The following is a 24,734-nucleotide window of genomic DNA, read 5'->3' as shown; positions in this document are numbered from 1 at the left end:
TCTAACCAATCACATACGTAGCAGGTCGATAGGAGAGGCGAACGATTAACTGTTTCAGCAAGTCATTAGTGCACCAGTAAACCACAGACATTGCATGTCGGCAATGGCAATGACAATGCATGCTCGGGTTTATCGTCACTTCTTCTCTTGAGAGGCCAATATAGTCACCAATCTGCGTGACATCCCATATGGAATACCATCCACTCGTGTTATTATCTCAACAAGCGCGCATACAGCTTCTATTTTGATTATTTTATCTTATTTTATGTTTCTTCGTTTATTATAATTTTTAGCTTCCCTTCCTTGTTTTCATTCAACAATTCCAGGAAGCTGCCCAAAAGGGGGCAGCTGACGAAGTCGCCGTTAAGGCGCGCGCAGAAGAACAGGCAGCAGCGGAGAAAATGGCAGCCGAAGAAGAAAAGGCTGCTAGACTTGCAGCAGCGGAAGCTGCAAAGAAGGAGGCGGAGGTACTAACATAGTGTGTAGGGTAACACGTTGTATGTTAACACATTCATAACAGCCTTACACGTTACATATTCATATACCTCGACGGATACATTTACATACTGATTGACCTATGCTTTGATGTTCCTGACTCATTATGCTCTGTTTCGCTGTGTCTATATTGCAAACTAAGGGTCGTCTCAAACTCATGGTACTTAGTTTATTTCATTCAAAACAGGTTTTAATTTGCGTTGCGCTTCGCTATATGTATATCTCATTTTTATGATTCGTTCTTAAATGTCCATTTTTCCTGAATGTAGGAATCTGCCAAGAAGAAGGCAGCCGAGGAACTTGCGGCAAAAATCTCAGCAGAAGATACTGCTCAGAAACCGGTTGAGGTACTAACAAGGAACCCGCTAACACCACGCATTTCTATTGCTAGGTCGCTTGTAAGACGGCATAGAAGATGTAGCGCTTCTCTAAGTCGCTTCTGCTTCTTTTTGCCGGCTTAAATCTCTAAGGGAGGGGCTTATGCTGAGTTTCTGCTGCTTCACGCTTACTGCAAGTTTTCTTTCCAATATTGTATTAGTGGCTAATCTACGAGGCTTAATCTCATATTAAAAAGGTTTTACTTACAAGTTCTTATCTCTGCTCTAGGCTGAGCCAGCCAAGCTGACCGGGAAAGCGGCTAAGAAGGCTGCCAAGGTAGAACTCTTACTAGTTGGTGATCTGCGCAATCTAAATGAGAAACCATTTATTTCTATTGATGATAAAAGCCAAACAAGTATAACAGATAAGCTGCTTTATTCTAACGTGTTGTACGCCCTAGGTGTTAATCTTTGCGTATTGTCATTGATGTAGTCATGTTATTTTACTTTTTGAGGTGCAGTCCGTTCATGTATGCTGTGTTGTCTTCGATTGTGTTCGTAATGCTGGTCAGTTGTCTACCCTACATTGCATCTACATTGTATATCTGTGACCTACTCCAAACATTATTTTGTTTTTACCCTTTACCAACGTAGGAAGCCGCAAAGAAAAAGGAGGCAGAGGAAAAAGCTGCCAGAAAAGCAGCAGAGGTACTTTCTAGTATCTATAGCTTGCTTTATTGGCCGAATTTTCCAACTTTTTGTCTTATCCTTATCTTTGTTTTGGCACGATCGTTTAATTTCTTTGTTTTTGCATGTTTAGGAGGCTAGAAAGAAAAAGGATGCAGAGGAAAAGGCCGCAAAGAAAGCAGCTGAGGTAAAAGATGAAATTTTGGAAGAGTGTTGCCTCTTTTAGGGATGAATGAGCTATCTAGTTTGCTTTCATATTTCACTTGATTTTCCTCGTGGTGTCTCTACACTGTCCTGTTCTTGATACACCTGTTTTCAGGAAGAAGCAAAGAAAAAAGCAGCGGAAGAGAAAGCAGCAAAAAAAGCTGCCGAAGCAGCGGCAAAGAAGGCAGCTCAGGTAGCATTACTTGGTCCTTATTGGCGGTGTGAAGTCTGTGACTTTGTTTTTGTCAGTCATGTGTCGTGTGCGTTAGATCTATAGTACTTAGAAGTAGCTGTTGGGTGTTGTCTTCTATTGTATGGTGCAGTCGTGCTATTCCTACCTACCTACCTAGTCCCCTGCTATTCAATAGCAAACAATGTAGAGCATAGAAAGCGGAGTACCAAAGGTTTTCGTTTTTTTACCCTCCCGAAATCGGCATTGTTCTTTTTTTATTGTTTTGAGCTGAGCAAAAGTCACAGCTTACAGAATGTTCATTGTCCTGATTCAGGAGGCCTCTAAGAAAAAGTCGGACAAGGAGCGTGCAGCTATGAAGGTAGAAGATGATGCCGCACGGAAAGCAGCGGAGGTAGTCGATTATGTCGAAGAAGCTTGGCTTTCCTTTTTTTCTGACCTTTCCTTTGAACCTCTGAATTCCTTTAAACTTGATCCTGCTGAAGAGTATCTCTTTTTGCTTCTGATTCATTTTCATTTCCAATGCTTATCTGTAGCGTGTGTAAGTTGTGCTATTTATTCGCAGGAATCTGCCAGAAAAGGTGCGGAAGATCTAGCCGCAAAGAGAGCAGCTGAGGTATTGATAGTAAATAACTTATTTGATTACGCTCAGCTTCCCACTAACAGGCTTACCCCTTTTCCCATGCTGTGCTGCTTGGTGTTTTTCCTGTGAGGTTAGCGGTCACACAACGGCTTTTGCTAACAACCCCACGCTTGGCAGTCCGGTATTTTATGGGTGACGTCAGCACTTTCGCGATATTTTGTGTAAGTTTTGATATATTTTTGCATCACAGGAACAAGCCAAGGCCGAGGAAGAGGCTAAGAAAGCAGCCGAAGAAGCAGCCAAGAAGGCAGAAGAAGAGGCCGCTAAAAAGGCAGCTGAAGAAGCGGCCAAGAAGAAGGCAGACGAGGAGGCCGCCCAAAAAGCAGCTGAAGAAGCGGCTAAAAAGAAGGCAGAGAAACAAAAAGAGGCCGAAAAAAGAGCCACCGAAGATGCCGCCAGAAAGAAGGCTGAGGAAGAAGCTGCTAGGAGGGCAGAACAAGAGGCAGCTGAAGAAGCGGCTAAGAAAGCACCAGACACTGTCAAGGAGCAGGAAACCGAACCATCTGCGAAGAAGGCTCTCGAGGAGCTTGTGGCCAAGAAAACAGCCGAGGAAGAAAAAGCAGCCGACGCAAACGGTGTGCCTGATGAGGTGGCCTCCCAGAACCCTCTGCAGGTGAGTGGGTATAGATTTGTGATTAGCTTTGGTTATGACTATCTATGACAAGGCATGGATATTCGAATTCACTGAAATGTATCTATTGTCAGCGCTCATACCCGTTATACTTATCTAAAATTTCTAAAGCTTCTTATCAACTCCCAATCTTTTCTTACTTCAGGCTGAAGAGAAGGAACTTAAGTCCTTCTACCGAGAGGCTGGCAACAACGTGCAGCCGATCCCGTGGATGGAAGACTTCAAGGTAGACCTAGACGACGTCAATATGGACCTGAGCATTGAGAACCAACCGAGAATCAGGTTCGTAACAACAACAGAATACAGCTCTAGAAAATTTGCGTACGTTAAAGATATTACTTTGTTTGTTCCTGGTTGTTATTAATGGTGATCTCAACCTAAAACTTTATCATTGAAACGTAGATATTTCCATGAGGTCACCAACCTATGTTAACCCATTGAGAGCGGTTGATAACGTTCGACAGACTGGCTATCATATGTATACGGAAAAGGCAGTATCAGATATAAACGGCCTTTGACTCTGTTGCAGCGTTATGTATCATTTGATCCACCAAGGGCACACATGTAAAGTGTTGCTTATGGCGGTCATGTTGCAATTGCCTCAGTGGAATTTGAAGAATCTGACCTCTATTGGCTCCTGCACTCTTCCTGCATAGTGGCATAATTTGAAGTCGACTCACGGGGAAGGTGAAAAACGTCGCCTTTCGGCAATGCCGACTGGCATGTTAAATGGAAGCCAGACGCTCTAAAATCTATTTCAATGACGTTAAGCGTTCAGAAATTGTGTTTATATTGAAACATGAAGCGCACTAATGCAATATCATCACATGCTATTCGTCATATATTGGAAATACATTCAGTGCACAGTCCATTCCTGTCTTTTGTATCCGATGCTTCGTGAGTTGTGCTCATTTGAATATTGTATGTGCATTACTTAACAAAAGATATAGGACATTTATGTTTGGGCTATGTGATATTCATAACCATTGCACGAATGGTTCGGTTGCGTGCTATTAAGTTAGACTCTGGTCACGCATGATTCGAATATGAATTCCTTTATGTCTAAATGTGCGAGGGTCATAGAGGCATAAGTCATTGCATGTGTATATGGGGTAAGGGGCGTCTAACATCGACTGTATATATTGCAATTGTCGCCTTGTAATACTCTTAGAATCTGTCCCCGTTAGCCTTAAAAGCGCAGGACCTGATCACGTTCTACGACGTTGATCCACGGCTTTTCTGGCAATCATAGGCCATGTATTACCATCGGTGCCCCACTAGCCTACTTCCCGCCACCCAATCTCGCGGCAAAAGGAGTGATAAAGCTGAGTAAGTACGTGACCTGCAGGGTTACAGGATAGGACGTGACACCATCGATTACTGGGTGGAGAACAAGATCGGAACTGTATTGTACCGAAAAATGACATGTTACTTTGGCTGGGAAACTGTCAGCTTGTATTTATTTCAGACCCAAAACGACAATGTGGCATTTCCCCTAAAAGACATTCTGTATACTGCAGACTGTGTTCATGTTAAGCTAACTGCGATGGATTAATGAAGGTGTAAATATTGCGTCTTCAACAAAATGGAATGACTAGTTTATGTCGTGCGCTTGAGGGAACGATCCACCAAAACGCCTTTTCTGGACCCACAAAATCATCGACCAGATGTTAGAGACGTCTTTCTGCCAATTTCTGGGCATGCTTGCTGAATCGTTACATGTAGGACTTATTACAATGCACGGCCACACTCGGTACTACTTACACTACGGACGTTATTTATGAGGTAACGGAGCCTTGGGGAATATTTTTTGTCGTATTTTCACCTTCATCCAATGTCAACGTGACAACTAACAGTCGGCACTGACTACGGAATATCCCTTTTAAATTCACCAGATACTCATGGGACTACGACTGGTTTTGTAGATATGGAAAATTGACTGTTAGCCTTACTTGAAATTCAAGAGTACTCAGTTTTGAGTATGTTTGAGTGCATGGTACATTAAATCGCTGATGGCTGCCAACATGGCTTCCGTTTTATACTCCGAAATTGCGATACCCGCCGGGATGCCAGCAATTGCAAGAAAGACTAGCTATTAGCATGCGAAACTGGCTCCTTCCACATACATCACCTTCAAATATATGTCAGTGTCCCCGATCCCCCAGTCCGAAGGTCAACTTTAATACTTCTATGTACATTTTCAATAGTCAGATGAGACAGTTATTGTTCCTGATAACCTCATCCGAGACGGTATTGCCGCCAGGAAGACCGACATGTCTGGGATCGTCTCGTGGGACAGTTCGGCGTTATATTCAGCACGCTAGCTTAGCTTATAACCATGGATCTGTAGCGTCTATATTCAAAACACATACGCTCTAAAATTTTCCGGAGGTTGCGATTTTATAAACCTACTTTATAATCAACGCGCAGTAGCACTAGAAGCGTAAAGTAATATGCGGCATTTGTATGTGCCATTTACCTCCTCTACATTTATTATTGGTCGCAAAGTAAAATTTATATATTGGACCTCTCTGTTGGGACCTAGATCATAACTAGTGCTAGAATATTATTTTTAGTTGTGGTTTATCATTTTCTATGGTATTTCACATTTCTTGTTTTCTCTCTTTTTTTTCATTTCAACTTTCTTTCTGATGGGATGTGCCGAACGATGTATCTCACCTGTCTCCACTCTTCAATCTGTAATGGCGACGGTTACTTGTTCATGACATCAGGTATGTCTTAAATTGGTGAAGAAAAAGTGAATTTCGGTTATTAAAATTGATACCCATTACCACAAGATACAGGTTTCTAGTCACAGGGGTTAACTTAGTCCATGCAAAGCCTGAATCATAAGGAACTATCCAAACATGTTGTATATTATGCATCAAACACTAGTAATGCTAATGTCAATGTAATTGCATGTTAGCACTTTGCAATCAAACTATTTACAGCTGTTTATTTTCGCATATCCTATCATTTAAGTCATATTGGTTATTTAACCAAGTCTCCATTTGCGCATGAAAACGCCTTCTTCGAAATATAAATTACTTGCACATATTTTCGTCCTTTTGCACATGTTAACCGTTCTGTATCATTTTTGCTGTCACGTTCACGTATCATTCTCTTTATTTCCTTCTGTTCCCTTTCGCCCTATTTACCTCACTCCCCGCCCCCGGTATCTATGTCCAGCGCCCTTAGAACACCCCGGCAACAAAAACGTGTTTCCGGCACGGAAGGACGGCCTAGGTAACTTGGTGTACAAGTTTGGGCATGATCGTTTATGGCAGTGATAAACCGTTAACCCAATTAACATGTACATGTCTAGATTGAATTAAAGTGATGCGGTAGCGAAGGGAATGATTAGATAGGACAGCATCAGAACAGTCCTATTTCTGTGCTATTGACATAAATGACAGAATGTTGACACATAAGTAACACCCGCATGGCATGCTCAGGCAAACCTGTGTATGGTGTGGTTATGTGCGTTTGCAGTCTTCTCGTAACGAGTAGTAATCCTCCTCTTATTTCTAAATTCATTCAACTGTAGAGATGCATGATGAAGAGGTCGTCAAAGTCAAACAACAACTAGCTTGGCTTTGTAATCACATCACGTTCGCCTGGCTCGTAGCATGTACCTAGGGCTTATCTAGATTATCTTACATAATGACCTAACTTAACTGGTCAGTACTGATTGGTCAATGTATATGTTACAAAGATACGCCAGAATACATTACCAATGTTGCCCTGTATTGCTACTGGCGTTGTAACAAATCGATACAATAACAGTGTTATGTCATGGAAGAGTCTTTTCACGCCTCCTATTAGCTCCTGACGAAATCTGATAGACATGCTTTTCCGAGTTTCCATTATGAGGCCTCTTTTCGTTTCCTATAACCTCACAATGCCCTTAAAATTTGGGTCGAATAGATCTACTGTCGCGATTTTCCCATTATAGAAATCCTCTCAGTCCTCGGCGATCACGCTATCATTTTGCGGATCCTAACATAGAGTTGGGAAAATCCCCTCTGACATTGGTGCCGTCTGGTCTGAGACTGAATTTCAGACTGCGTCTCGCTTCGCTCCACGGAGAACTATCGCGTTAATATTTAATTTGCCGCAATCAAATTTAGACCGTCTCCCTTCAGGTTCACAGCCATGGTTAATGCATCATTGATGGTCCACTTTACAATTCACGGAGAGTCCCCTCCCATGAAAATACTGTATGGCTGGCCAGTATTGGTTAGTCAGGTGGTCTGTTTTGTAAATGACTAGGTCAGTGATATTTGTTTCGTAGTCGTTGACAGAATCGAAGATCCATATATAATATAGGTTTGGCATTTCATATATGATATAGGAACTGGACCAAAGATTGGTGATACAATGCTGTCTTATGTTCAGTTTTGCCACGCAGTTTGTTGCTATCTAGGCCAATCCTCGACTAGACTTTGGAGCTGAAACATGTTCATGGTGAAGCGTAGAAAACTTCAGCTGACTCCCCTACAAAGTCCCAAGTTGTCACGTGATTGACGATAGTATCAAAATTGAGCACATTGTTTTACTGCTCGCGCGTTCTCTTTTTGCATGTTGGAAATGTGAGTGATTTGTTTTTCTTCCCCTCCTCACTCTAGAACCCCGGACGCTGGCAAGACCATCCACATTGACGAAATCTTCGACCCTCTTACCAACATCCGGGGCAAGAAGGGCGAGCCTCCCAAGCGAATCCTTATCCGCGGCCAGCCGGGAATAGGGAAGAGCACGCTCTGCCGCAAGTTGGCCTACGATTGGTCCAACCCAGAAAATGAGACCGGCACCATCAAGAAGTTCAAGTACACCTTCCTCATTGAAGGACGTCATCTTGGCGGCGACTTGAAGAACGCGATGGCCGAGCAGCTACTCTCGCAAGGCTTCAACGACACGCCTGAGAATCTGTGGAAATTTGTGGAAGATAATCAGAACGACGTCCTTTTCATTGTTGACGGCTATGACGAGATAGATTCTTCAGTCAAGTCCGATGTAGGGGACCTCATTAGTAAGAAAATCCTTCCCCAGTCCACATTAGTCCTCACGTCCCGCCCCGAGAGCACGAAAGAGATTTCTCGCTCTGTAGACAAACAGCTGAAAGTAGAAGGTTTTAACCAGGAGAAGTCGGCGGACTTCGTGAATAAGCACTTCCACGTGACGTCTCCTAACACGGAGCACGCTCCTGACGTCACCGAAAACCTTGTCGCTGCCTTGAGAAGAGATAAGAACCTACAGCAACTCGCGGCCTACCCACTTTGTAACGCCTACCTTTGCGCTCTGTGGGAAGACACAGACGGTGATGTCCCAACCACAAAGTCGTCTCTCTACGATAGGCTTAAGATTGTAGTGACCAGGCGGTATTGCCTTAAGCAGGGCGTCCCTCTCCCCGCTAAATCTTCAGATGTCCCCGTTCAATTTAGGTCCCACTACCGTGCTCTTGGCGAACTTGCCTACAACGGTGTGACAAACAACAAGGTTCTATTTGACAAACCTCTGGTGCTACACAAGGTAAGAGACCCCCGAGTCCTCCAGATGGGTCTCCTGTTAGAGGAGCACTCCATCGCCCGGACCAAGCGCCACGAGTATTACCGTTTCCCGCACAAGGCCTTCCAGGAGTTCTTCGCCGCGCAGCACCTCTCAGAAATGTCCGCGTACGTGCGAAGTCCGACCTACCCCAAGCTGGTGAAGGACCGTGTATGGCGGGACATCGTCCTGTTCCTACCCGGTGCCCTCAAGCAGCAGCCTCGAGATCTCATCCCTCTTTTCAAGGCCCTTTCGGAGTACAATACCACCAGAAAGTCCACCTACTCAGACGTCGGCCAGTACAGGCTGAGTCTCGATACATTGTTTGAGGCAGAACTGCAGGACCAATACTCCACCATTGTTGCACCTTCCCTCCCTAGTCTCCTGACAGAAAGCCATCCAATCATAGAGGGTGTCTCATCCCCGACCCTCCAGGGTCTCGCCTGCGTTCTTAAGCAGAACAACATTGATGTCAAAGAATTCCGTTTCGGCGTTTGGACCGAGAAATATGACCAAAATTGCGACACGTTGACAGAGGCCCTGAATGATAACCAAACGGTAGGGAAACTAGTCATCGCCGCTTGCAATGAAAACGACGTCGTTGAGTCTGTCAAAGACATCCTTGCTCGGCTGGCTGAGAGGAACAACACGGTCAAGAGTCTTCAGATCATCGACTACAGCTACAAGGGACCACTCAAGTACGACGAGAGGATAGAGATGCTGAGGAAAGTGTGTACCATCGAGGAGATAAAGATCGACTCTGCGGCCAGAGTGTGGTACCCCGGCCTGCCGCAGAACCCCAGCGAGGCCCAGCACACCATCAGGAGCACGCCTATGACCCCGATGAGTACAGACTAGGTCAATCTGTGAATGGTGTACGTGTGACTCTTGAATCTCATTGGTTGAATTTGACTTAGTCTGAGCTATGACATCAAGCACGCTCATTCACACTGGTCACGTCAGCCAAGGATTTTTACCACCTTGTCACTAGTCATATCCTGCACTTCTAGTCATTGTTCACATCATGCGTGTATGACAGCTCCCATCCGCTATTACTGTTGAGAATCGGTAGTGTGCAAGACAATAGTCTCTTCTGATGTGTAGGAAACTCCATGTGCAAAACTTGTGATGCTTGTGATTCTGGACCATTCAATATCTTAGACTCAAAGTAACGACAACACAAAAGCTTACTAACTACTCGATGCAGATCGCTAGAAAATGACGTCAGCTTCCGTGAAGTTCTTGTGGAAAATGGCTTGTTTGTATGTATCGCGCAGTTGGCTACAAGTTGGTGATATTTTTGTTGCCGTGCTGTTAATTGTATTTCAAGATGCTTAAGTTAAGTGGACATGTGATTGTTCCTTCGATTCACCTTAGAGCAAGTGTGTGTAAATCAGATTTCTATATCTTTGCACATTGGAACAGTGCCGTCAGCTGGGGCTAAGGAAGGTAGTAATGAAGTATGTATTCTCTTGTATCAGATGGGAGATTATTTCCTACGCAGTGAACGTAACAAAATTTGGCGAAAGTGTACAAACATGTCGAACCAGCTCTCAGTAGTGTACTGTAAGATGTTATATTGTCACATGTGTATAGTAGGAAGCGTGTAATCGACCAAGCCGCTTTAGACACTCAGAATGTTTACTGACTTTGAAAAAGACGAAATCTTCATTTTAAAGATTTATTCACCATTTGGCGAAAGGAAAAAGACAGCATGCAGTAAAGTGAGGGGCTTTGCAGTATAAAGACGCCCCCTAGCGACATGATGTAACAACTGCTACAAAATAAATCGTTCTGTTAGTGTGGTGGAAAACTTGCTGAGTTGACAAAGTGGCGAAAGTAGTTTAAACCTACAGCTATAGTTCGTGCTAGGATTTCTTTTTCTTAGTTACTGTGGACATTGTTTTTGTAAGCCACATGTTGAGCGTAACTGCAGCCTTGGGCGATTTTTGAGCTCCGTTAGAAATCCAAGCAGATATCAGGTTGATACCAGGGAATGCAGGGAATAGCTGTAGAGCAAGGATATTTAACTTCTTCATAAATGACGTTTTTGTTAACCATTTTGTTTTTATCCGAGGGATGTTTACCTTCTCACTGGTATTGGGATCCACGTTGTTTGTTGGGTTGATCACCATATTGTGTATGATTATCTTTTGCCATTTTGTACCATAATGGCCTTCTGTATATGGAATGTCCCGTGGACAATGCATAAGGTGACATGAGTGCAGTGGAGAATGCTACAGATGCATGGTGAATGAAAACGACGCTGTGACAGCAAATTTTGCAAGAAGCCGCTATAACTGTAATTGTATACATGTAATATGTATGTATGCCGCAACTGGAGATAATAACAATAAAGAGTACTAACCTTACGCTGACTCCATGTTTGAAGTCTGTTTTGTTTTTCATGTCTTTTATTTTTTATTGCAACATCAAAAACAACACATAGTGATGCAACACTCAAGGAAAACACGCTTATTTAAGATTCATCAAAACATGTAACGAAGTATGAAACACGAACTAATACGGGGTGGAGCTCGTGTCACACCCTCGAAGCGCCGACTATATTCATACACACATGACAGTACATTCAGCCGTGGAATTTGAATATCAATTGATAGTCTAGTGCTGAACTCCACGGCTGTTGGCGGACTAGTACTGGTCTGGAGCCGAGTAGCTCATCTAGTGAGGAAATCACTTATGCAAATGAGGATCTTAGTTGCGTAATCAATTAGAAACATCAAGGACAGTACATAGGATATAATGTCCTTGGAAACATCTATAATACGTCACTCGGATGCCAACAGAAACTCAGACTGGAGAGTTGCCCTTCGGCATGTTTCCGGTAGGGGGCACGTTGGACACCTGCGCCCCCCAAACAGGTTGTTTTTAGTCTACATCGAACCAGTAAACAGATCATTCCGTCAGAGTTAATAGATTTAGAATGACCAATGGTGCCATCAGTTGCTCTAAAAGGAATTTGCCTCTCGGCCATTTTAAGACAACATTTCGCATAATCTGTCAAACGTTGTAGGCAATTGTTGATACCATCACGATTTCGGCGAAAAAGGGAAATTACTATTTGTTGACAAAACATACATAAAACAGTCCAGTCAAGTTAAAAGTTCACCACAAGCCGAGGGAATCATGCTCCACTGCGTTAGGGGTATTTCTAAAGTTGTCTGTCCATCCATGCATGGCTGCTCCGGTGTGGTAACAATTCAACAGAGCAACACAAAAAGCACAGAAGCTGCGAAACTGGTTCTACAGCATAGTCCGCAGGTGGCAGGCTTGCTTGTCGCGACCTCAGCCTACAAACACAGAATTTTTACACTTTGTTGGAGCTCAAAAACTTCACAAAGAGACTCAATAGCTTGTTTCCTAGATTTATGCTGGTTTGCTGAGCGTTTCTCAACATACCCAGGAGTCTCCAGAAGACGGAGTGTTCACATCTCGGCAGGTAAGTGATTTTGTCACCATGTGTTGTGTCTGCCCTGCCCCCGTTTGACTGACCCCTGGTGAACTACTATAAACTACAAGTGTCAGGTGTGCTGGAACTGTTGACCCTTGAACAGACATGGCGCAAACTCAACAACAAACGCGTCTATGACCCGAATTCTCGAGTTTACCTACATCTTTTCAGTTAACATAAAAGTTAATGAGATGTGTCTTCAGCCTGAGAAGACTTATGTGGATGGGGGAAAGGGAAGCCTTACTCTGTGGGTGTCCTGCAAGGGGGGTTCACAATGTTTTGTAAACAGCACTCAAACGAATATATATACAAACATTTGTTTGATATAACGCTAACTGAACGTTGCCGATAATGCCATAACTCATGAAAGTTTGGTCGACTCCTATGGAACAGACGTTGGTCTGTCCAATTTTTTTTTCTCATGATAATCATTTTTTTGCGTCACAGTCACTGTGTATAGAATATTTTTAATTGACCTTGTTCCTAAGTTTGAATGGAGAAATCAGATGAGTGGCGAAATACGATTTCAATACTTGCAAGGATACTAGTAATAGATATTCTTTGATAAAACGCCGACAACTTTTATCCCCGGTTTAATACACACACCCCTCCCACACACATAATACCCCAGCTGTCTCTATCTACCTTCGTTGGTTTCTGAGAAGGTTCCTTATTTCGTAGAAATCATGTTCAAAATCAGCGTCCCTCATGGCCTAAGGAGTGCGCCTTACCATATGCCAACACAGCTAACGAAGCCAGATAGGTATCTCTGCATAAATCAAAACTGGGTCACAGAAGTTGACATCCACAGAAAACATATTTTGAAGAAACCTGATATTTGATTTTAATACTGATAATTAAAATATCTGTTGACACCAGCTCTGACCACTTTCTCCGAACACCTCCCAAAAACGCACATCAAACAACAAGTCCTTTAAACAGGTAGAAACTTAAGAACATTCGTTTAAATCCCTTTCGCCTCCGGCGCATTCTCGGTAGAAGATAATTATGTCGGAAAAGCCTGCCCTATGAACCGTACCTGTTTGGGCCAGGTTGGCCCGCATCTCTGTCAACTTATACCCAACCGCCATCTTGTTCTGCTGTCGCAACTCTAGCGTCCACACCTGTCAGATAAGCCAAGAAATCAAGGTATCTGTAAAACATTGTACTGATAATCATCATGAACTGACTTGAAGCGAACTCATTTGTCAAAAGATTGAACTGTTTAGTCGCATTCAAGTAGCTTTATCTCTACTGCTGCTCTTTTCGCCATTCTGCCAACCTTTCAACAAAAAATGGGTTCTATATACTAGTACATGTTTGATATGTGAGTAGCAAGGGATAAGGCAAGTGTGACGAAACAAACAATACTCAGAAATTGTCTGTCAATCCTAAACCTTGCTAGACTAGATGGCATGCATGGATGCGGTCGGTGAAGAAAAGATACATGTAGTAGCCTAGATGTCTCCGGAATGTTTTCAGTCCATGGTGCTTGTTAAAGAATGTAGTGGGCTGAGATTGCCGAGACCGATATTTCTATTGCTCACGGAGAGTCCTCCAAATAGAAGACTGAGTCAGTGGGGTAAACTAGACTGCATTATTCAGTCACAGACTGGTCTGTTGAGACTGTGCCTACCCGATCATCAAAACACTAAAGTGTTTTGATGTCCCCTCCTCCAATTATTGCTGTCAACGCCTCCTATTCTGAACACCAAATGACACTTGGTAATGTCAACAAGCAACTTCCTCATAACAAGTGGATTGTAGAGATGATCTTGTCTACATATCACGAGATTGCTTTTATTTGTACATGTTAGCTAACAAGTCTCAGAACTCTTTCGTTCTTATGTTGGCATGACGTGGTTTTTATTTTCACATTTGTGAACGTTTTGTAGATTCGAATTGAAACACCAAAGACAAGGAAGAATACCTTACCAGTATGAATTGGTGGTAACTGTAATCATAACGATTTGCATTTTGGCGTGATGAATAATGTTATGAATCTTTTTTACACAAATGGAATTCAACACATTTTCACAGGAAATGTTGGCATCCTTTTTCAATGTCCACACGAAAACATAACCGTCTACTATGTCCTTTGCTTGGACACTGCACGTTGACATCTTTGCCACCAAGTATCGCCTATAAACCTGGTGAAGATGACATACTCATTGCAGCTCTGTTTTTTCCAGATTTCATCTGCTCAGTTCTCCCCAGGAGCGCCACCATGCGGCCTCGTGTGAAGGCCAAGCTGGCGCACCATCGTGCCATGCTGGTTGGCGAGATGAAACCCCTCCCCATGTTCGGGTCTCTCATAGAGAACAACGTGCTCACGCCTGCGCACTTAGAAAAGGTCCTGCCTGACGACGAGAGAAAGGAGCTGAATGAACAGTGAGTGGTGTATGTTTTCATCCAAACTTAAAGTCATTGTGTTGTCAGTCGATACAAATAAACATTCAATTGTGGGTCCTGTAGACTAACCTCTACCTTCCTTCAATGTCCAGGTTGTTAGACATAATTCCGACGCGAGGCGACGCTGCTTTCACTGTGCTGGGAGAGGGCCTGGAAGCGAGTCTACAGGGTCATCTAGCTTACCTACTCGACCCTGAAGGTATGTATCTTCTCCTGTCATCTAGATGATCTATGGACACTGCATGGAGTTGCTCACTACTTGACAATACTTGCGCCAAACCTAATGTTTTTCAATGAAATTGAAAGCGTTTTTTTCTCGGTAACAGAGCAGTTTACTAAACTGACATTTGCATAACATTCATCTCTTATCTGTCTGCTTAAATGACATGAGTATCCTAAAACTAAAGCTGGTCCTCTTGTAGGTAGGGAAGATCCTGATGAGAAGAAGGATGAAGAAGAAGAAGATGGGAAGGAAAAGAAAACATCACCAAAGAAGAAGAAGATTGGACAGCTTACCCGACAGGTGTGTGTGTCATTGTTGTACGTTGTTATATAACAGCAGCTGGTTGCCTGTCAAGTTGCCATGTACTCCCATATATGTACGCTGGGGCTTGTTGGCAGCACTGGGAAGGGAGCGATAATGTAGTTTCCTCTAGATGCGACATCAGTAGACTTGTTTTGTAGGATGTTATGGCTTTGTATCGTGATATCCTCCACTCCTATTTGTCTTGATTGTGATAATTATAAACAACTTACAATCTACAAATGTCATATCTGTCATGTATGTTCGTCCATGCAATACATTTACAAAATTAATGCATTACAATCTTGAGGTGCGGGATGTTACATAACTGACCATCCGATCACATCCCCTCTCGTCCATGTCTCGGAGCAGATCTCGCGCATGGGCAGCAGGTCTTCCATGCGGCCGGAGTCACGTGACCAGCTGACGAAGCACAAGGCGACCCTGGTGTCGGAGATGCAGCCGCTGCCGCTGTTCGGCCTCCTCATACAGAACAACATCCTGTCACGTGACATGGTGGACGGTATCCTGCCTCCAGCTGACGAGAAGAAGATCAACGAGAGGCTGGTGGACATCTTACCGGACAGGTCAGCTTCCACGTCAGGGCGCATGCGCCAACTTGAGATATGTTGCTGAGAAACGTAACAACTACTGGATTAAGATAATGCTGGGAGTGCTTCCGTTAGTTTTGTTCCAGTTTAAAACTCATGTGATACCTTGTTTTTTTCCAGACCTGACTCGGCCTACAAGATGTTTATCTACGCGCTGCGGGGGAATGGACAGGGTCAACTGGTGGATGTGCTGGAAGGGGACATCAAACCTAAAAAATACAGACGGGAGTCTGATACAGGTACGTTTGCACTACTGGTGTAACATTACTCCACGTTTTGGCATTATGTCGTCTATGGACAGTCTCTGTCTCGAGTAAAAGTTTCGTAGTTTGATGCAATTCGTCACCCCTTATTGTAAAATCAGACATTCTGCTCTGTTGTGTATTTCATTACATTCTGTCTAAATTCTGCTCTTCTTGCATATATGTGAGCTGTAACAGTAACAATGAAAGCGTGTGTGATCTCTTTTCTCAGGTGTCGATAAGACGCCAGCAAAAATGTCCCGGGATTCTATGGGTGCGGCTAAATCTGCGCTTGAGTCCGTGTTCGGGTCCAAAGAGAGCCTGTTGGATGAAAAGAAGAAAAAGTACGGCTCTAAGGAGAACCTGTTGGATGAAGGGAAGAAAAAGTACGGCTCCAAGGAGAACTTGTTGGATGCAGGGAAGAAAAAGTACGGCTCTAAGGAGAACCTGTTGGATGACGGGAAGAAAAAGTACGGCTCTAAGGAGAACTTGTTGGATGACGGGAAGAAAAAGTACGGCTCTAAGGAGAACCTGTTGGATGAAAGGAAGGAAAAGCCTGTCAACCCGGGGCCCGGATGGAAAAGCACGGCCACACCAGACCGCACTGCCGGGTCCAGGTAAGTGGAAGTAACCAGCTGTAGAAATACACAGTTCTTGAACAGGAACATGACAAATTGGAGATGTAATATTCTAACAATGTCTAGATTCCAAGAAAACAATGCATGTCCTTTTTCTACAGAGTACCATGAGTGCCAAGGTAAATGTTGCAATAGCACAGCCTAACTTGAATCAACGAGACCAAATGACAATTGGATTGCTTTAAGTACTGGCTGAAGAGGGAAACAAGAACTTAAGTATAATTTTGCTTAATGTAGAACCAAACGCGACCTAGTTCACCCATAGCCGATCATGGTGTTTTTGTAGACCATCATCACGACCTTCGAGTACAAGCAAAGAGAGGACACCGAGTCAGAGCAGTGAGGAGGGTGAGACGGCGGCGAAGAGGAAACTCAGCGAGTTCAGCGCCACTCCGCCCCGACAGGAGATGGACTGGAAAAACGTGGAGCGAGACAACGAGGACCTGCGGGTGGGTCAAGTCAGCTTTGGTGTTACTAAAGAGAGAGGGTTTGGATTGGGGTGTTGATATGTTTGTGGGGTAGTGTAGGTATGCCGCACGCATTGCAAAATGAAGACATTTACAAACATAAGAGAAAGTACAGGAAATGTTTGCTTTGCCACAGATTTAGCTTATCTAGTGTTGTTGTTTTTACTGACTCTTTGTATCACTGGAGCTCATGACTAAAGAAGCAGCTCTAGAGGCAGAGCCAGTGGAAAGACTCTTGTCTTATTAAAGATATTCTTTAATACTCTGTCTCGTACTCTTCAGCGGCGAAGGTCGTCCATTGATGCCCGGAAGTTGACGATGATTCGGACCGGGATGAAGGTGAAACAACGGCAGCTCATATTCGCCAACAGACCCGCTATAGTAGACTCCATACAACTCGACTCTGTCTTAGACCACATGGTCAAGGTAAGTAGGCATGAGTGATTACACATAATGGTATCCTAGAAGACCAAGGTCATGATGACAACAGTTAAACGTTCAGTTCTAGAAACAAAATAATAACTAGGATCATATTGTCTTGTAGCCATTGATGGCTTGTTCGTAAACCAAAAGCTGGCAAAGGAGATGTAATTGTGGACTTTATTTTACCATAAGCAAGCCTATTCTTTTCTATTGTGGACTTTATTTTACCATAAGCAAGCCTATTCTTTTATTAACTTTAAACCAGACCCACTTGACTGATGGAGGGCCAACAATCATCATCGATACTCCCCACACGTGTGGTACTAGCCATGTACAGTGCAGGGTCTCATATGAACGTTTTGTTCTCCCCGGCAGGAAGGTGAGTTCACGCAGTCGCAGGCGGACGACCTGCGGAAGATGCCGTTCCGCTTCTCCAGGAACTCCCGCTTCGTGGACCTCCTACTGACCAAAGGGTCGCACAACTACAACGCCTTCTGTGACGCGCTGAAGGACTCGGACCAGCTGGAGCTGGCACGGGTCATGGAGCCCGGCAGGTGGACAGGAACAGGTGGGCTTATCTATTAGATATCCTATTGACTGCTACTTCAACCTATAAGAAATTCACGTTAAAGCTGCTACGGGTAGATAGGTACATCACACCATATCATGTATTAAAAAGAAACTGTGCCATAAAGGACGAAAGACTTCCGTAGAAGACGCCATCCTTTTGAGGTTTAGATCTTTAACGGTGTTAGTTGCAAGGCAAACATTGCAAATCAATCTAACAAATTGCCGATTTCAAGCCAGGGCTATAGCCGATGTTTGCACGTGTGATAACTAGAGAATTTTGATACAATATCATGGACAAAAAGAGTTGTACCTGTTCTCAGACAATGTCTTTGCTTACGTTTTTCTATTTAGAATATTCTCCTGCGAAACTTCCACAGCGGAAGGAAGAACCCGTGGAGACCACTCCGAAGAAAAAATGGAAGCCGAGTTCCGTTTCTGAGAAATCCCCCGCCACGAAACGGCGGGAACTGCAGGAGAAATACGGCGCCGCGGAAAGCGTGCCCGACGTGCGCCTGGAGGGACTGAAAAGGAAGGCTAAAGAAAGGGAACTGAAAGAAAAGGCTATTGCAACGGAGAAGGACAAGAAGACGATGAAAGATGTCGGTGTCGGGAAAACCCCTCCACCCGTGAGGAAATCGCAAGCCGTACCACCGGTGGAGAAACACATCGAAACAGAGGAGACTGGGAAAGTGCCGACAGTGGCAAAATCTTCGAACTTGGAGGAAGTAGATGGACATGATGTTACGTCAAAACCACCAAAGGCAAAACCAAAAGACGCCCAAAGAAAACCTATCCCCGAACGAAGCTCATTCATCATGAAACCAGACAGCCCTCCGCCGGAGGTGGATGTGAAAACACCTAGTCCTCCACCCAAAATTGTCAAGAAAACACCCAATCTTACGCAGGAAGTTGTGATGAAAACACCAAGTCCGCCGCCACAAACTAGTCCTAAGTTGAAGACAGGAAAGAAGCAAAGAAGTTCTAGTCCTCTTCCAGAAACAGAAATGACCTTCAGTCCTAAAACGTTTGGCGCAGAGCTAGAATCTCCATCCCATGTCAAGAAACCAGTACCTTTAAAAACACTTCCTAAAACTCCCAGTCCACCCCCTGTAGTTCTGCTGGATAGTCCCAAAAGCCCACCGAGTTCCCCCTCGCGTCCAACAGTCGAGATGGTGTTTGAGGATGAAGATTTGGAAGTAGAAAGGCCGATGACGGTTGGCCAGGTGATGGACGACAGAAAAAGAAGGGCCGAGGAAATTCGACTCAAGATGAAGGAGAGGAAGAAGAGCCTGAAGCGCGAGCATGAAGAAAGTAATATCAAGATTGTGGCAGAGTCGAACAGTTCGTCCCCAGTGAGTAATGGTGAGTCTGTGAAAAGTTCAGAACGCAGAGGGTCAGAAGACACAGATGAAGGCGTGGACGTCTCCACACCGCAATCTCCCAAACGCATACCATCCACGAAAATAGAAGAAATCGGCAAGTTATTCGGAAAGTCATCCAAGAAGAAAGCTTCACCACCACCGGAAGAAGAGAGGATTCCTTCACCACCTCCGTACAGGGCGCCTTCTCCACCAGCGCCGGCGGTTAAAATGCGGCCAGTCTCGCCAATCATGGAAGCGTCTCCCCCTCCTTCCCCGCCACGGGCCCGTTCGCCTTCCCCGCCGCCACGGGCCCGTTCACCTTCCCCGCTGCCACGGGCCCGTTCACCTTCCCCGCCGCCACGGGCCCGTTCACCATCGCCGCCGCCACGGGCCCGTTCACCATCGCCGCCGCCACGGGCCCGTTCACCTTCCCCGCCGCCACGGGCCCGTTCGCCATCGCCGCCGCCACGAGCCCGTTCACCTTTCCCGCCGCCACGGGCCCGTTCACCTTTCCCGCCGCCACGGGCTCGTTCACCTTCCCCGCCGCCACGGGCCCGTTCGCCATCGCCGCCGCCACGAGCCCGTTCGCCCTTCCCGCCGCCACGAGCCCGTTCACCTTCCCCACCACGTAGATGGCGTACGGGGCCCCCACAGTCTAGATCGCCATCACCACCGCCTGTCATTCTATCGCCTGTCAGAGTTCCCTCTCCACAACAGAAAATCAACACCAGCCATTCATCCAGGTACATTAGCTACACAACCAATGATGCTAGCATAACTATCGAAACTCCTAATCACATTTCGGCTCAGCGCATCAATGTTTGTTTCTTCCAAGATCTGCATTATCTAGCAATGTCGTAACATTAAGACATGTGTTGACTGTTTTCCTACAGCCCTAAAGAGGACGAGGGTATCGTCTATGGGGAGGTTTACGGAGTAGAGTACGAGCTGGTTGAAGAGGAAACGCCTGGAGAGGTCCATCTGGTTGAGTACGACTACCCACCACCCTCCCCGCCTCCTCTGCACAGGGAGGACGCCATCTTGGTCTCCACCAACCCTCAGAAGAGCAGCGCGATCCTGGAAGCGGCGCCGCCTGTAAACAAAGCTCCATCACCCCCGAAAGAAAACGACTACGGCGTCATCTTCGACTATCCAGAACTCGTTACCATCAGGAACGTCCCCGGTGACCGAGTTCCTCCACCATCCCCACCTGGGAAGACCACGGTCATTGCCGAAGCGGAGCCAGTTGTTAGAAGCACGGCGCCATCCTTTAACCACGCACCCAGCATCCATGCACCTCCCCCGCCTCCTTCTTCCATCACCAACTCGTCTATGCGCTCTACTCCAGAGAGCTACATCTCAGAGGATTTCCCGCCAATGATGATGGAGCCAGCTGAGGTAGAACAACGTTCATAATTTATCAAGATAGTTGTAAGCATGACTTTGTCGTTTTAGTCGTCTGTGTTGTTAATTTTGACACAATATTAATATAAACAGCAATCACCACCATCGTTCTTTCGATTTGCACTGTGATATGATGTTGAAATATTCCTTAGAGGTGCCAGTTGATCATGGGACAAGATGTGTAATGGAATTTTCGCGTCGTTTTCCCATGTTCAGTACAATGCCTTGGTGGCGGGCACACCATCGCCAGCACAGTACAGCCCTGTCGTCGCCCTGCCCAGCGGCCAGAAGAAGAAGCTTGGGGTTAGCCAGGAGGTCTACAAGTCCCTCAACTCACTGTCAGACCTGAGGAAGAATAACGGCAAAGAGCGCAGGCGCCGGAACACGGACTCGCCTCCTGTCATTGTGGACCAGGTGTACGGCAGACCCATTAAGGTGACGATTTTTTTAATCCAATCTTAGTTTTCTGTCATTGTTTCTCTCAAATTCTAACAGTACCTTAGACTGAAAAGAAGGAAATAAGATAAGACCAAGCATGCAAGAGGCTGAAGTTGACTGGTAGTAGTGACTCCGATGGTTTCAACTACGACATGTTAGGTCTGTGGGACTGGGTCGACTGTTTTCTTATGACAAAGTGTGTTGAAACAGGTCCTGCCGACCACCATGGACAACATCACCCCGGAGACGGAGCGGCAGATGAAGGAGGCAGCTGTGCGCATCGCTAAGAGCGAGCGGCTGCTGCAGGTGATGAAGCAGCTGTCGGACCGCACCCTCAGCCACGCCTGTCAGTGTGAGAAACTGGAGGACCCGGCGGACAAGGACATGGCAGAGCTGGTCCAGACTGGGACTACCGTACGGCCAGGTCAGTCCATCACACCTCAGCGTACTTCGTGCGATACTTGATGGTTGGATCCCTGATAATGTTTTGTCGTTGTTGTTAACAACAATCTTTCATTGCATCTAAAAGAAATTGGAAGGAAAATTTAAGGCTCCATGATCAAGTTTTAAGTCGAACCTTGATTAACAGGGAAATACATTCACGGTAAAGTTTCCATATTCTATTTTCCTTCCAGACTTTCAACTTGGTAACATTTTTTGAACAAATAATAAAAGACTGTTTCTTTTCGCATCCTTACCTTCAAAAGGAGGAGACATTTTGATAGACAAGCTGTCAGACGAACTTCATGACTTGTACAAACAGAGACCGGGCGTGTTCAACAAACAGCCGGGACCCTGGTACATGAATGTCAACACGGCCATGCGGGACACCTACAACACACTCATCATACATCTGGTCCACATGAAGTCTTCTCTCAACGACTTGAGTAAGGCTATGGAAGAATACAAGAAAGGTAAATAATTACCATTTCAGTTGCCGTACGACTTAAACTTCAGATATTCTTGTACTGTTGCATCGAGCAAACTTTTCGTCATTTTGTTTCTTATTGCTTTCTTGAAGCAAACTGCAACGTGTTGCATGTATGTACATTAAACGTTCAAAAATTATGAAAAAAGACACTTGTTAAAGACTGATTGCATTGCACATAGTCACGGTTTAATGACCATACTGTAGTGTAGGATATATCAAATCACAAAGATATCACCGTTCAAATACCATGTAGAAACTAGAAAGGTTGTTACTACAACAACTTGCGTATCAACAGAGCAGATTCTCATTTTCCGTCTGTCTACCCAAAAGGTTTAAAGGAGTCAAAGAAAAGATTACGATGAGGTGAGTGATCGTACACACACGGGTATTGCCTGGTGCGATCCGCCATTTTGTCACAAGGTAGCATGGGTAATGCTGTGACGGGAAACAAACAGGGTATGCGAAGGTGCTTATATGCAAATTGATAACCAACCAGCACCGTTTTTCCTCCATTGGCGTGTGCAAAGGGTCGGTGGCTTTGAATAGTTGGTCCAGGTTGTGGCTGTAAAAGGAAAACCTTCAGCTTGCTCTATGTTTAATCTGCCATGCTGAAAACTAAGCAACGCCTTTTTTACAATACATTATCAATGTATATCTCATGTCTTTTTACAGACAAACAACTGAAAAATGCGTACCTGGCCAAGAGCAAAGAAGAGGGTGATCACCAGCACTGAACAACAGGGCCACTGTCATACCATGGACCACCGCTGGTGTCTTGGTGGCAATATCTTCTCATATCATTTATAGCCTCCAACATACAGACTTTTAAAAGAAGAAGGGCCATGTAGTTAGCTGATTTATGGTGTTATATACATTGATAGACAATCACTGTATATAACCATATCCTGAAACCTGACATGTTTGATAAAGAAAGAGATGCAGTGTGTACGTGTTGTCTTTTTTTAGCTACCTGCTATTTTTTCGCCCACAATTACCAATACGATTATTTTATGATCGACGAGAGAGTTGGTTTCTGAAGTTTACTTAAGTGAAGAAAACAATGACATCATAATCAAGGAAGGTGACAATCAAGAACGGTGACAAAGGGAACTTAAAGATTTTCGTAGACATTGTGTCAGGAAGGGGTAGTTGATGATAGTCTACTCTAGAGGCATTATCAATTTGGAGATAACGAATGAGATGTTTTGTACCCTGTTGTGAACTCAGGGTAACATGTACCCTCATGTTTTATCAAGCAATGTACAGAAAATACATGCATTAGCATTTTTATCAGAAGTTTTTCTTATAAGCGGCTTTCTTTGTTACTAGACATGTTTTTTTCTTTGGTTGTTGTGGTGACTATAATCAAGAGCAAGGCGATACGAAGCCTGTATCTGTCACATAAATGAAGTATTGTTATTTATAGATCGTTTATGGAATATTATGGGTTGAAGTACGATTCCAATAGAAAAAGGCAAACAAACAGAAATAGTACATATTTTCCTGTTAGCTTTGATAAAGCTTTTGACAATAGAAGACAAGCCGACCGATGGCTTCAAATTATTCAAATGTGAAATGAAACTGCTTCTTGTTTACTGGAATGAAGAATTAAAGTTACTGTAATATCTAAATACGAATGTGCGTCATACTGTTGTCTTGTCGTGAATATGGGTGTAGTGAGTGGCAGATTAAAGAGAATGTCTACAGAATAAAACCATCCCTGTAAAGCGAGTATTCTAGTATCTCACTGGACAGCGACTAGTACTGATTGCCCCAAATCATTGCGACAATTCAGACACTAGATAACTTAATTGGAAATCGCAGTGTTGTCACTGACTTAAAAACCAATGTACAGTGAGTGAAATTCATCAAAAAGAGATTTGCAGTGATTGCGCCCATTTGCGTCATTTTGCCAATGCGTGGTTTTCGAAAATGTAAAAAAAAATTCGCAATTTCAGGCAACAAATGGTGCCGTTTGGAGCCGATTGTTGAAGGTCTTTCGCAATTAAGCGCAGCCCAGTGAGATCCCCGCTTATGGGGTTATGTAAAGATATACACAGACTGTAAACTGACTGTGCGTTTTCACCACTCGATAAGCTGGGCTGTTGGGCCACTTAGTAGACTTAGAAATTATAACGCTTGCTGCTTGAAGCGAATTTCTATCCCAATCGTGCGATGTTTTTAATCCAATCATCCCTATTGTGCGATGTTTTTAATCTGAAAAAAAAGTTGGAAATACCCGCAGGCAAACCTTTCAAAGACACCTGACAGTATCCAAGTATTTTTCTGGCTTTAATTTGGAGTCATGAGTGTAGTTTGGTCATTGATCGTGACCATCTTACACTACACAATTAAGTGTCAATAAAACTACAGTGATGTTTCACTCCACTTGACTCCAGCTCTCCTGACGGTAGCTTCGCCATGACAACAAGATCATTATAATGGTTAAGATTGGACGCAAAAGGTCTCAGATTCCAGTGTAATCACCTGTGATAACCTCTGTTCGACACCCCCCCCCCCCCACTTAGTCT

At 44.4% G+C, this 24,734-nt stretch overlaps 2 protein-coding genes across 17 annotated transcripts in view; both read left to right on the top strand.

Annotated features, from left to right (window-relative positions):
* Positions 1-11,083, top strand: part of LOC136439148 (axoneme-associated protein mst101(2)-like) — a 28,950-nt gene extending 17,867 nt beyond the window's left edge. For 5 of the 13 annotated variants that reach the window (XM_066434361.1, XM_066434357.1, XM_066434356.1 and 2 more), the window contains 12 exons: positions 327-467; positions 765-842; positions 1,102-1,149; positions 1,467-1,520; positions 1,633-1,686; positions 1,819-1,896; positions 2,210-2,287; positions 2,459-2,509; positions 2,727-3,149; positions 3,313-3,449; positions 6,357-6,413; positions 7,796-11,083. In XM_066434361.1, coding sequence (XP_066290458.1) covers positions 327-467; positions 765-842; positions 1,102-1,149; positions 1,467-1,520; positions 1,633-1,686; positions 1,819-1,896; positions 2,210-2,287; positions 2,459-2,509; positions 2,727-3,149; positions 3,313-3,449; positions 6,357-6,413; positions 7,796-9,569 — 2,973 coding nt within the window. In that variant the 3' untranslated portion in view covers positions 9,570-11,083. The remainder of the gene's footprint in view (positions 1-326; positions 468-764; positions 843-1,101; positions 1,150-1,466; positions 1,521-1,632; positions 1,687-1,818; positions 1,897-2,209; positions 2,288-2,458; positions 2,510-2,726; positions 3,150-3,312; positions 3,450-6,356; positions 6,414-7,795) is intronic. The other 8 variants (XM_066434362.1, XM_066434359.1, XM_066434358.1 and 5 more) reach the window with 8 other exon arrangements.
* A 583-nt stretch (positions 11,084-11,666) lies between these two features.
* On the top strand, positions 11,667-23,834 carry LOC136439150 (uncharacterized). 4 transcript variants are annotated; one of them, XM_066434378.1, is made up of 17 exons: positions 11,667-12,171; positions 14,376-14,574; positions 14,688-14,794; positions 15,003-15,118; positions 15,491-15,705; positions 15,850-15,968; positions 16,204-16,588; positions 16,896-17,058; positions 17,359-17,502; positions 17,875-18,067; positions 18,421-20,173; positions 20,324-20,828; positions 21,051-21,269; positions 21,483-21,696; positions 21,980-22,186; positions 22,534-22,566; positions 22,876-23,834. In XM_066434378.1, the coding sequence occupies exons 1-16, from the start codon at positions 11,859-11,861 to the stop codon at positions 22,563-22,565; spliced, it is 4,884 nt and encodes a 1,627-aa protein (XP_066290475.1). In that variant the 5' UTR covers positions 11,667-11,858; the 3' UTR covers position 22,566; positions 22,876-23,834. The 4 variants fall into 4 exon arrangements, with proteins under 4 accessions (XP_066290475.1, XP_066290472.1, XP_066290474.1 ...); XM_066434375.1 differs by lacking the exon at positions 22,534-22,566 and having other exon boundaries at positions 11,680-12,171; XM_066434377.1 differs by lacking the exon at positions 22,534-22,566 and having other exon boundaries at positions 11,682-12,171; positions 15,018-15,118.
* Positions 23,835-24,734: the final 900 nt, after the last annotated feature.

This window comes from Branchiostoma lanceolatum, chromosome 7 (assembly GCF_035083965.1).
Source record: "Branchiostoma lanceolatum isolate klBraLanc5 chromosome 7, klBraLanc5.hap2, whole genome shotgun sequence".
Classification (NCBI taxonomy): domain Eukaryota; kingdom Metazoa; phylum Chordata; class Leptocardii; order Amphioxiformes; family Branchiostomatidae; genus Branchiostoma; species Branchiostoma lanceolatum.
This window is presented reverse-complemented; position numbering and strand designations above follow the sequence as displayed.

Coding starts and splice junctions, on each gene's coding strand:
- LOC136439150 (XM_066434375.1), top strand. CDS start 11,859: ATGCTCCACTGCGTTAGGGGTATTTCTAAAGTTGTCTGTCCATCCATG. Junction 12,172..14,375: donor GAGTGTTCACATCTCGGCAG/GTAAGTGATTTT, acceptor TGTTTTTTCCAG/ATTTCATCTGCTCAGTTCTC. Junction 20,174..20,323: donor AACACCAGCCATTCATCCAG/GTACATTAGCTA, acceptor GTTTTCCTACAG/CCCTAAAGAGGACGAGGGTA.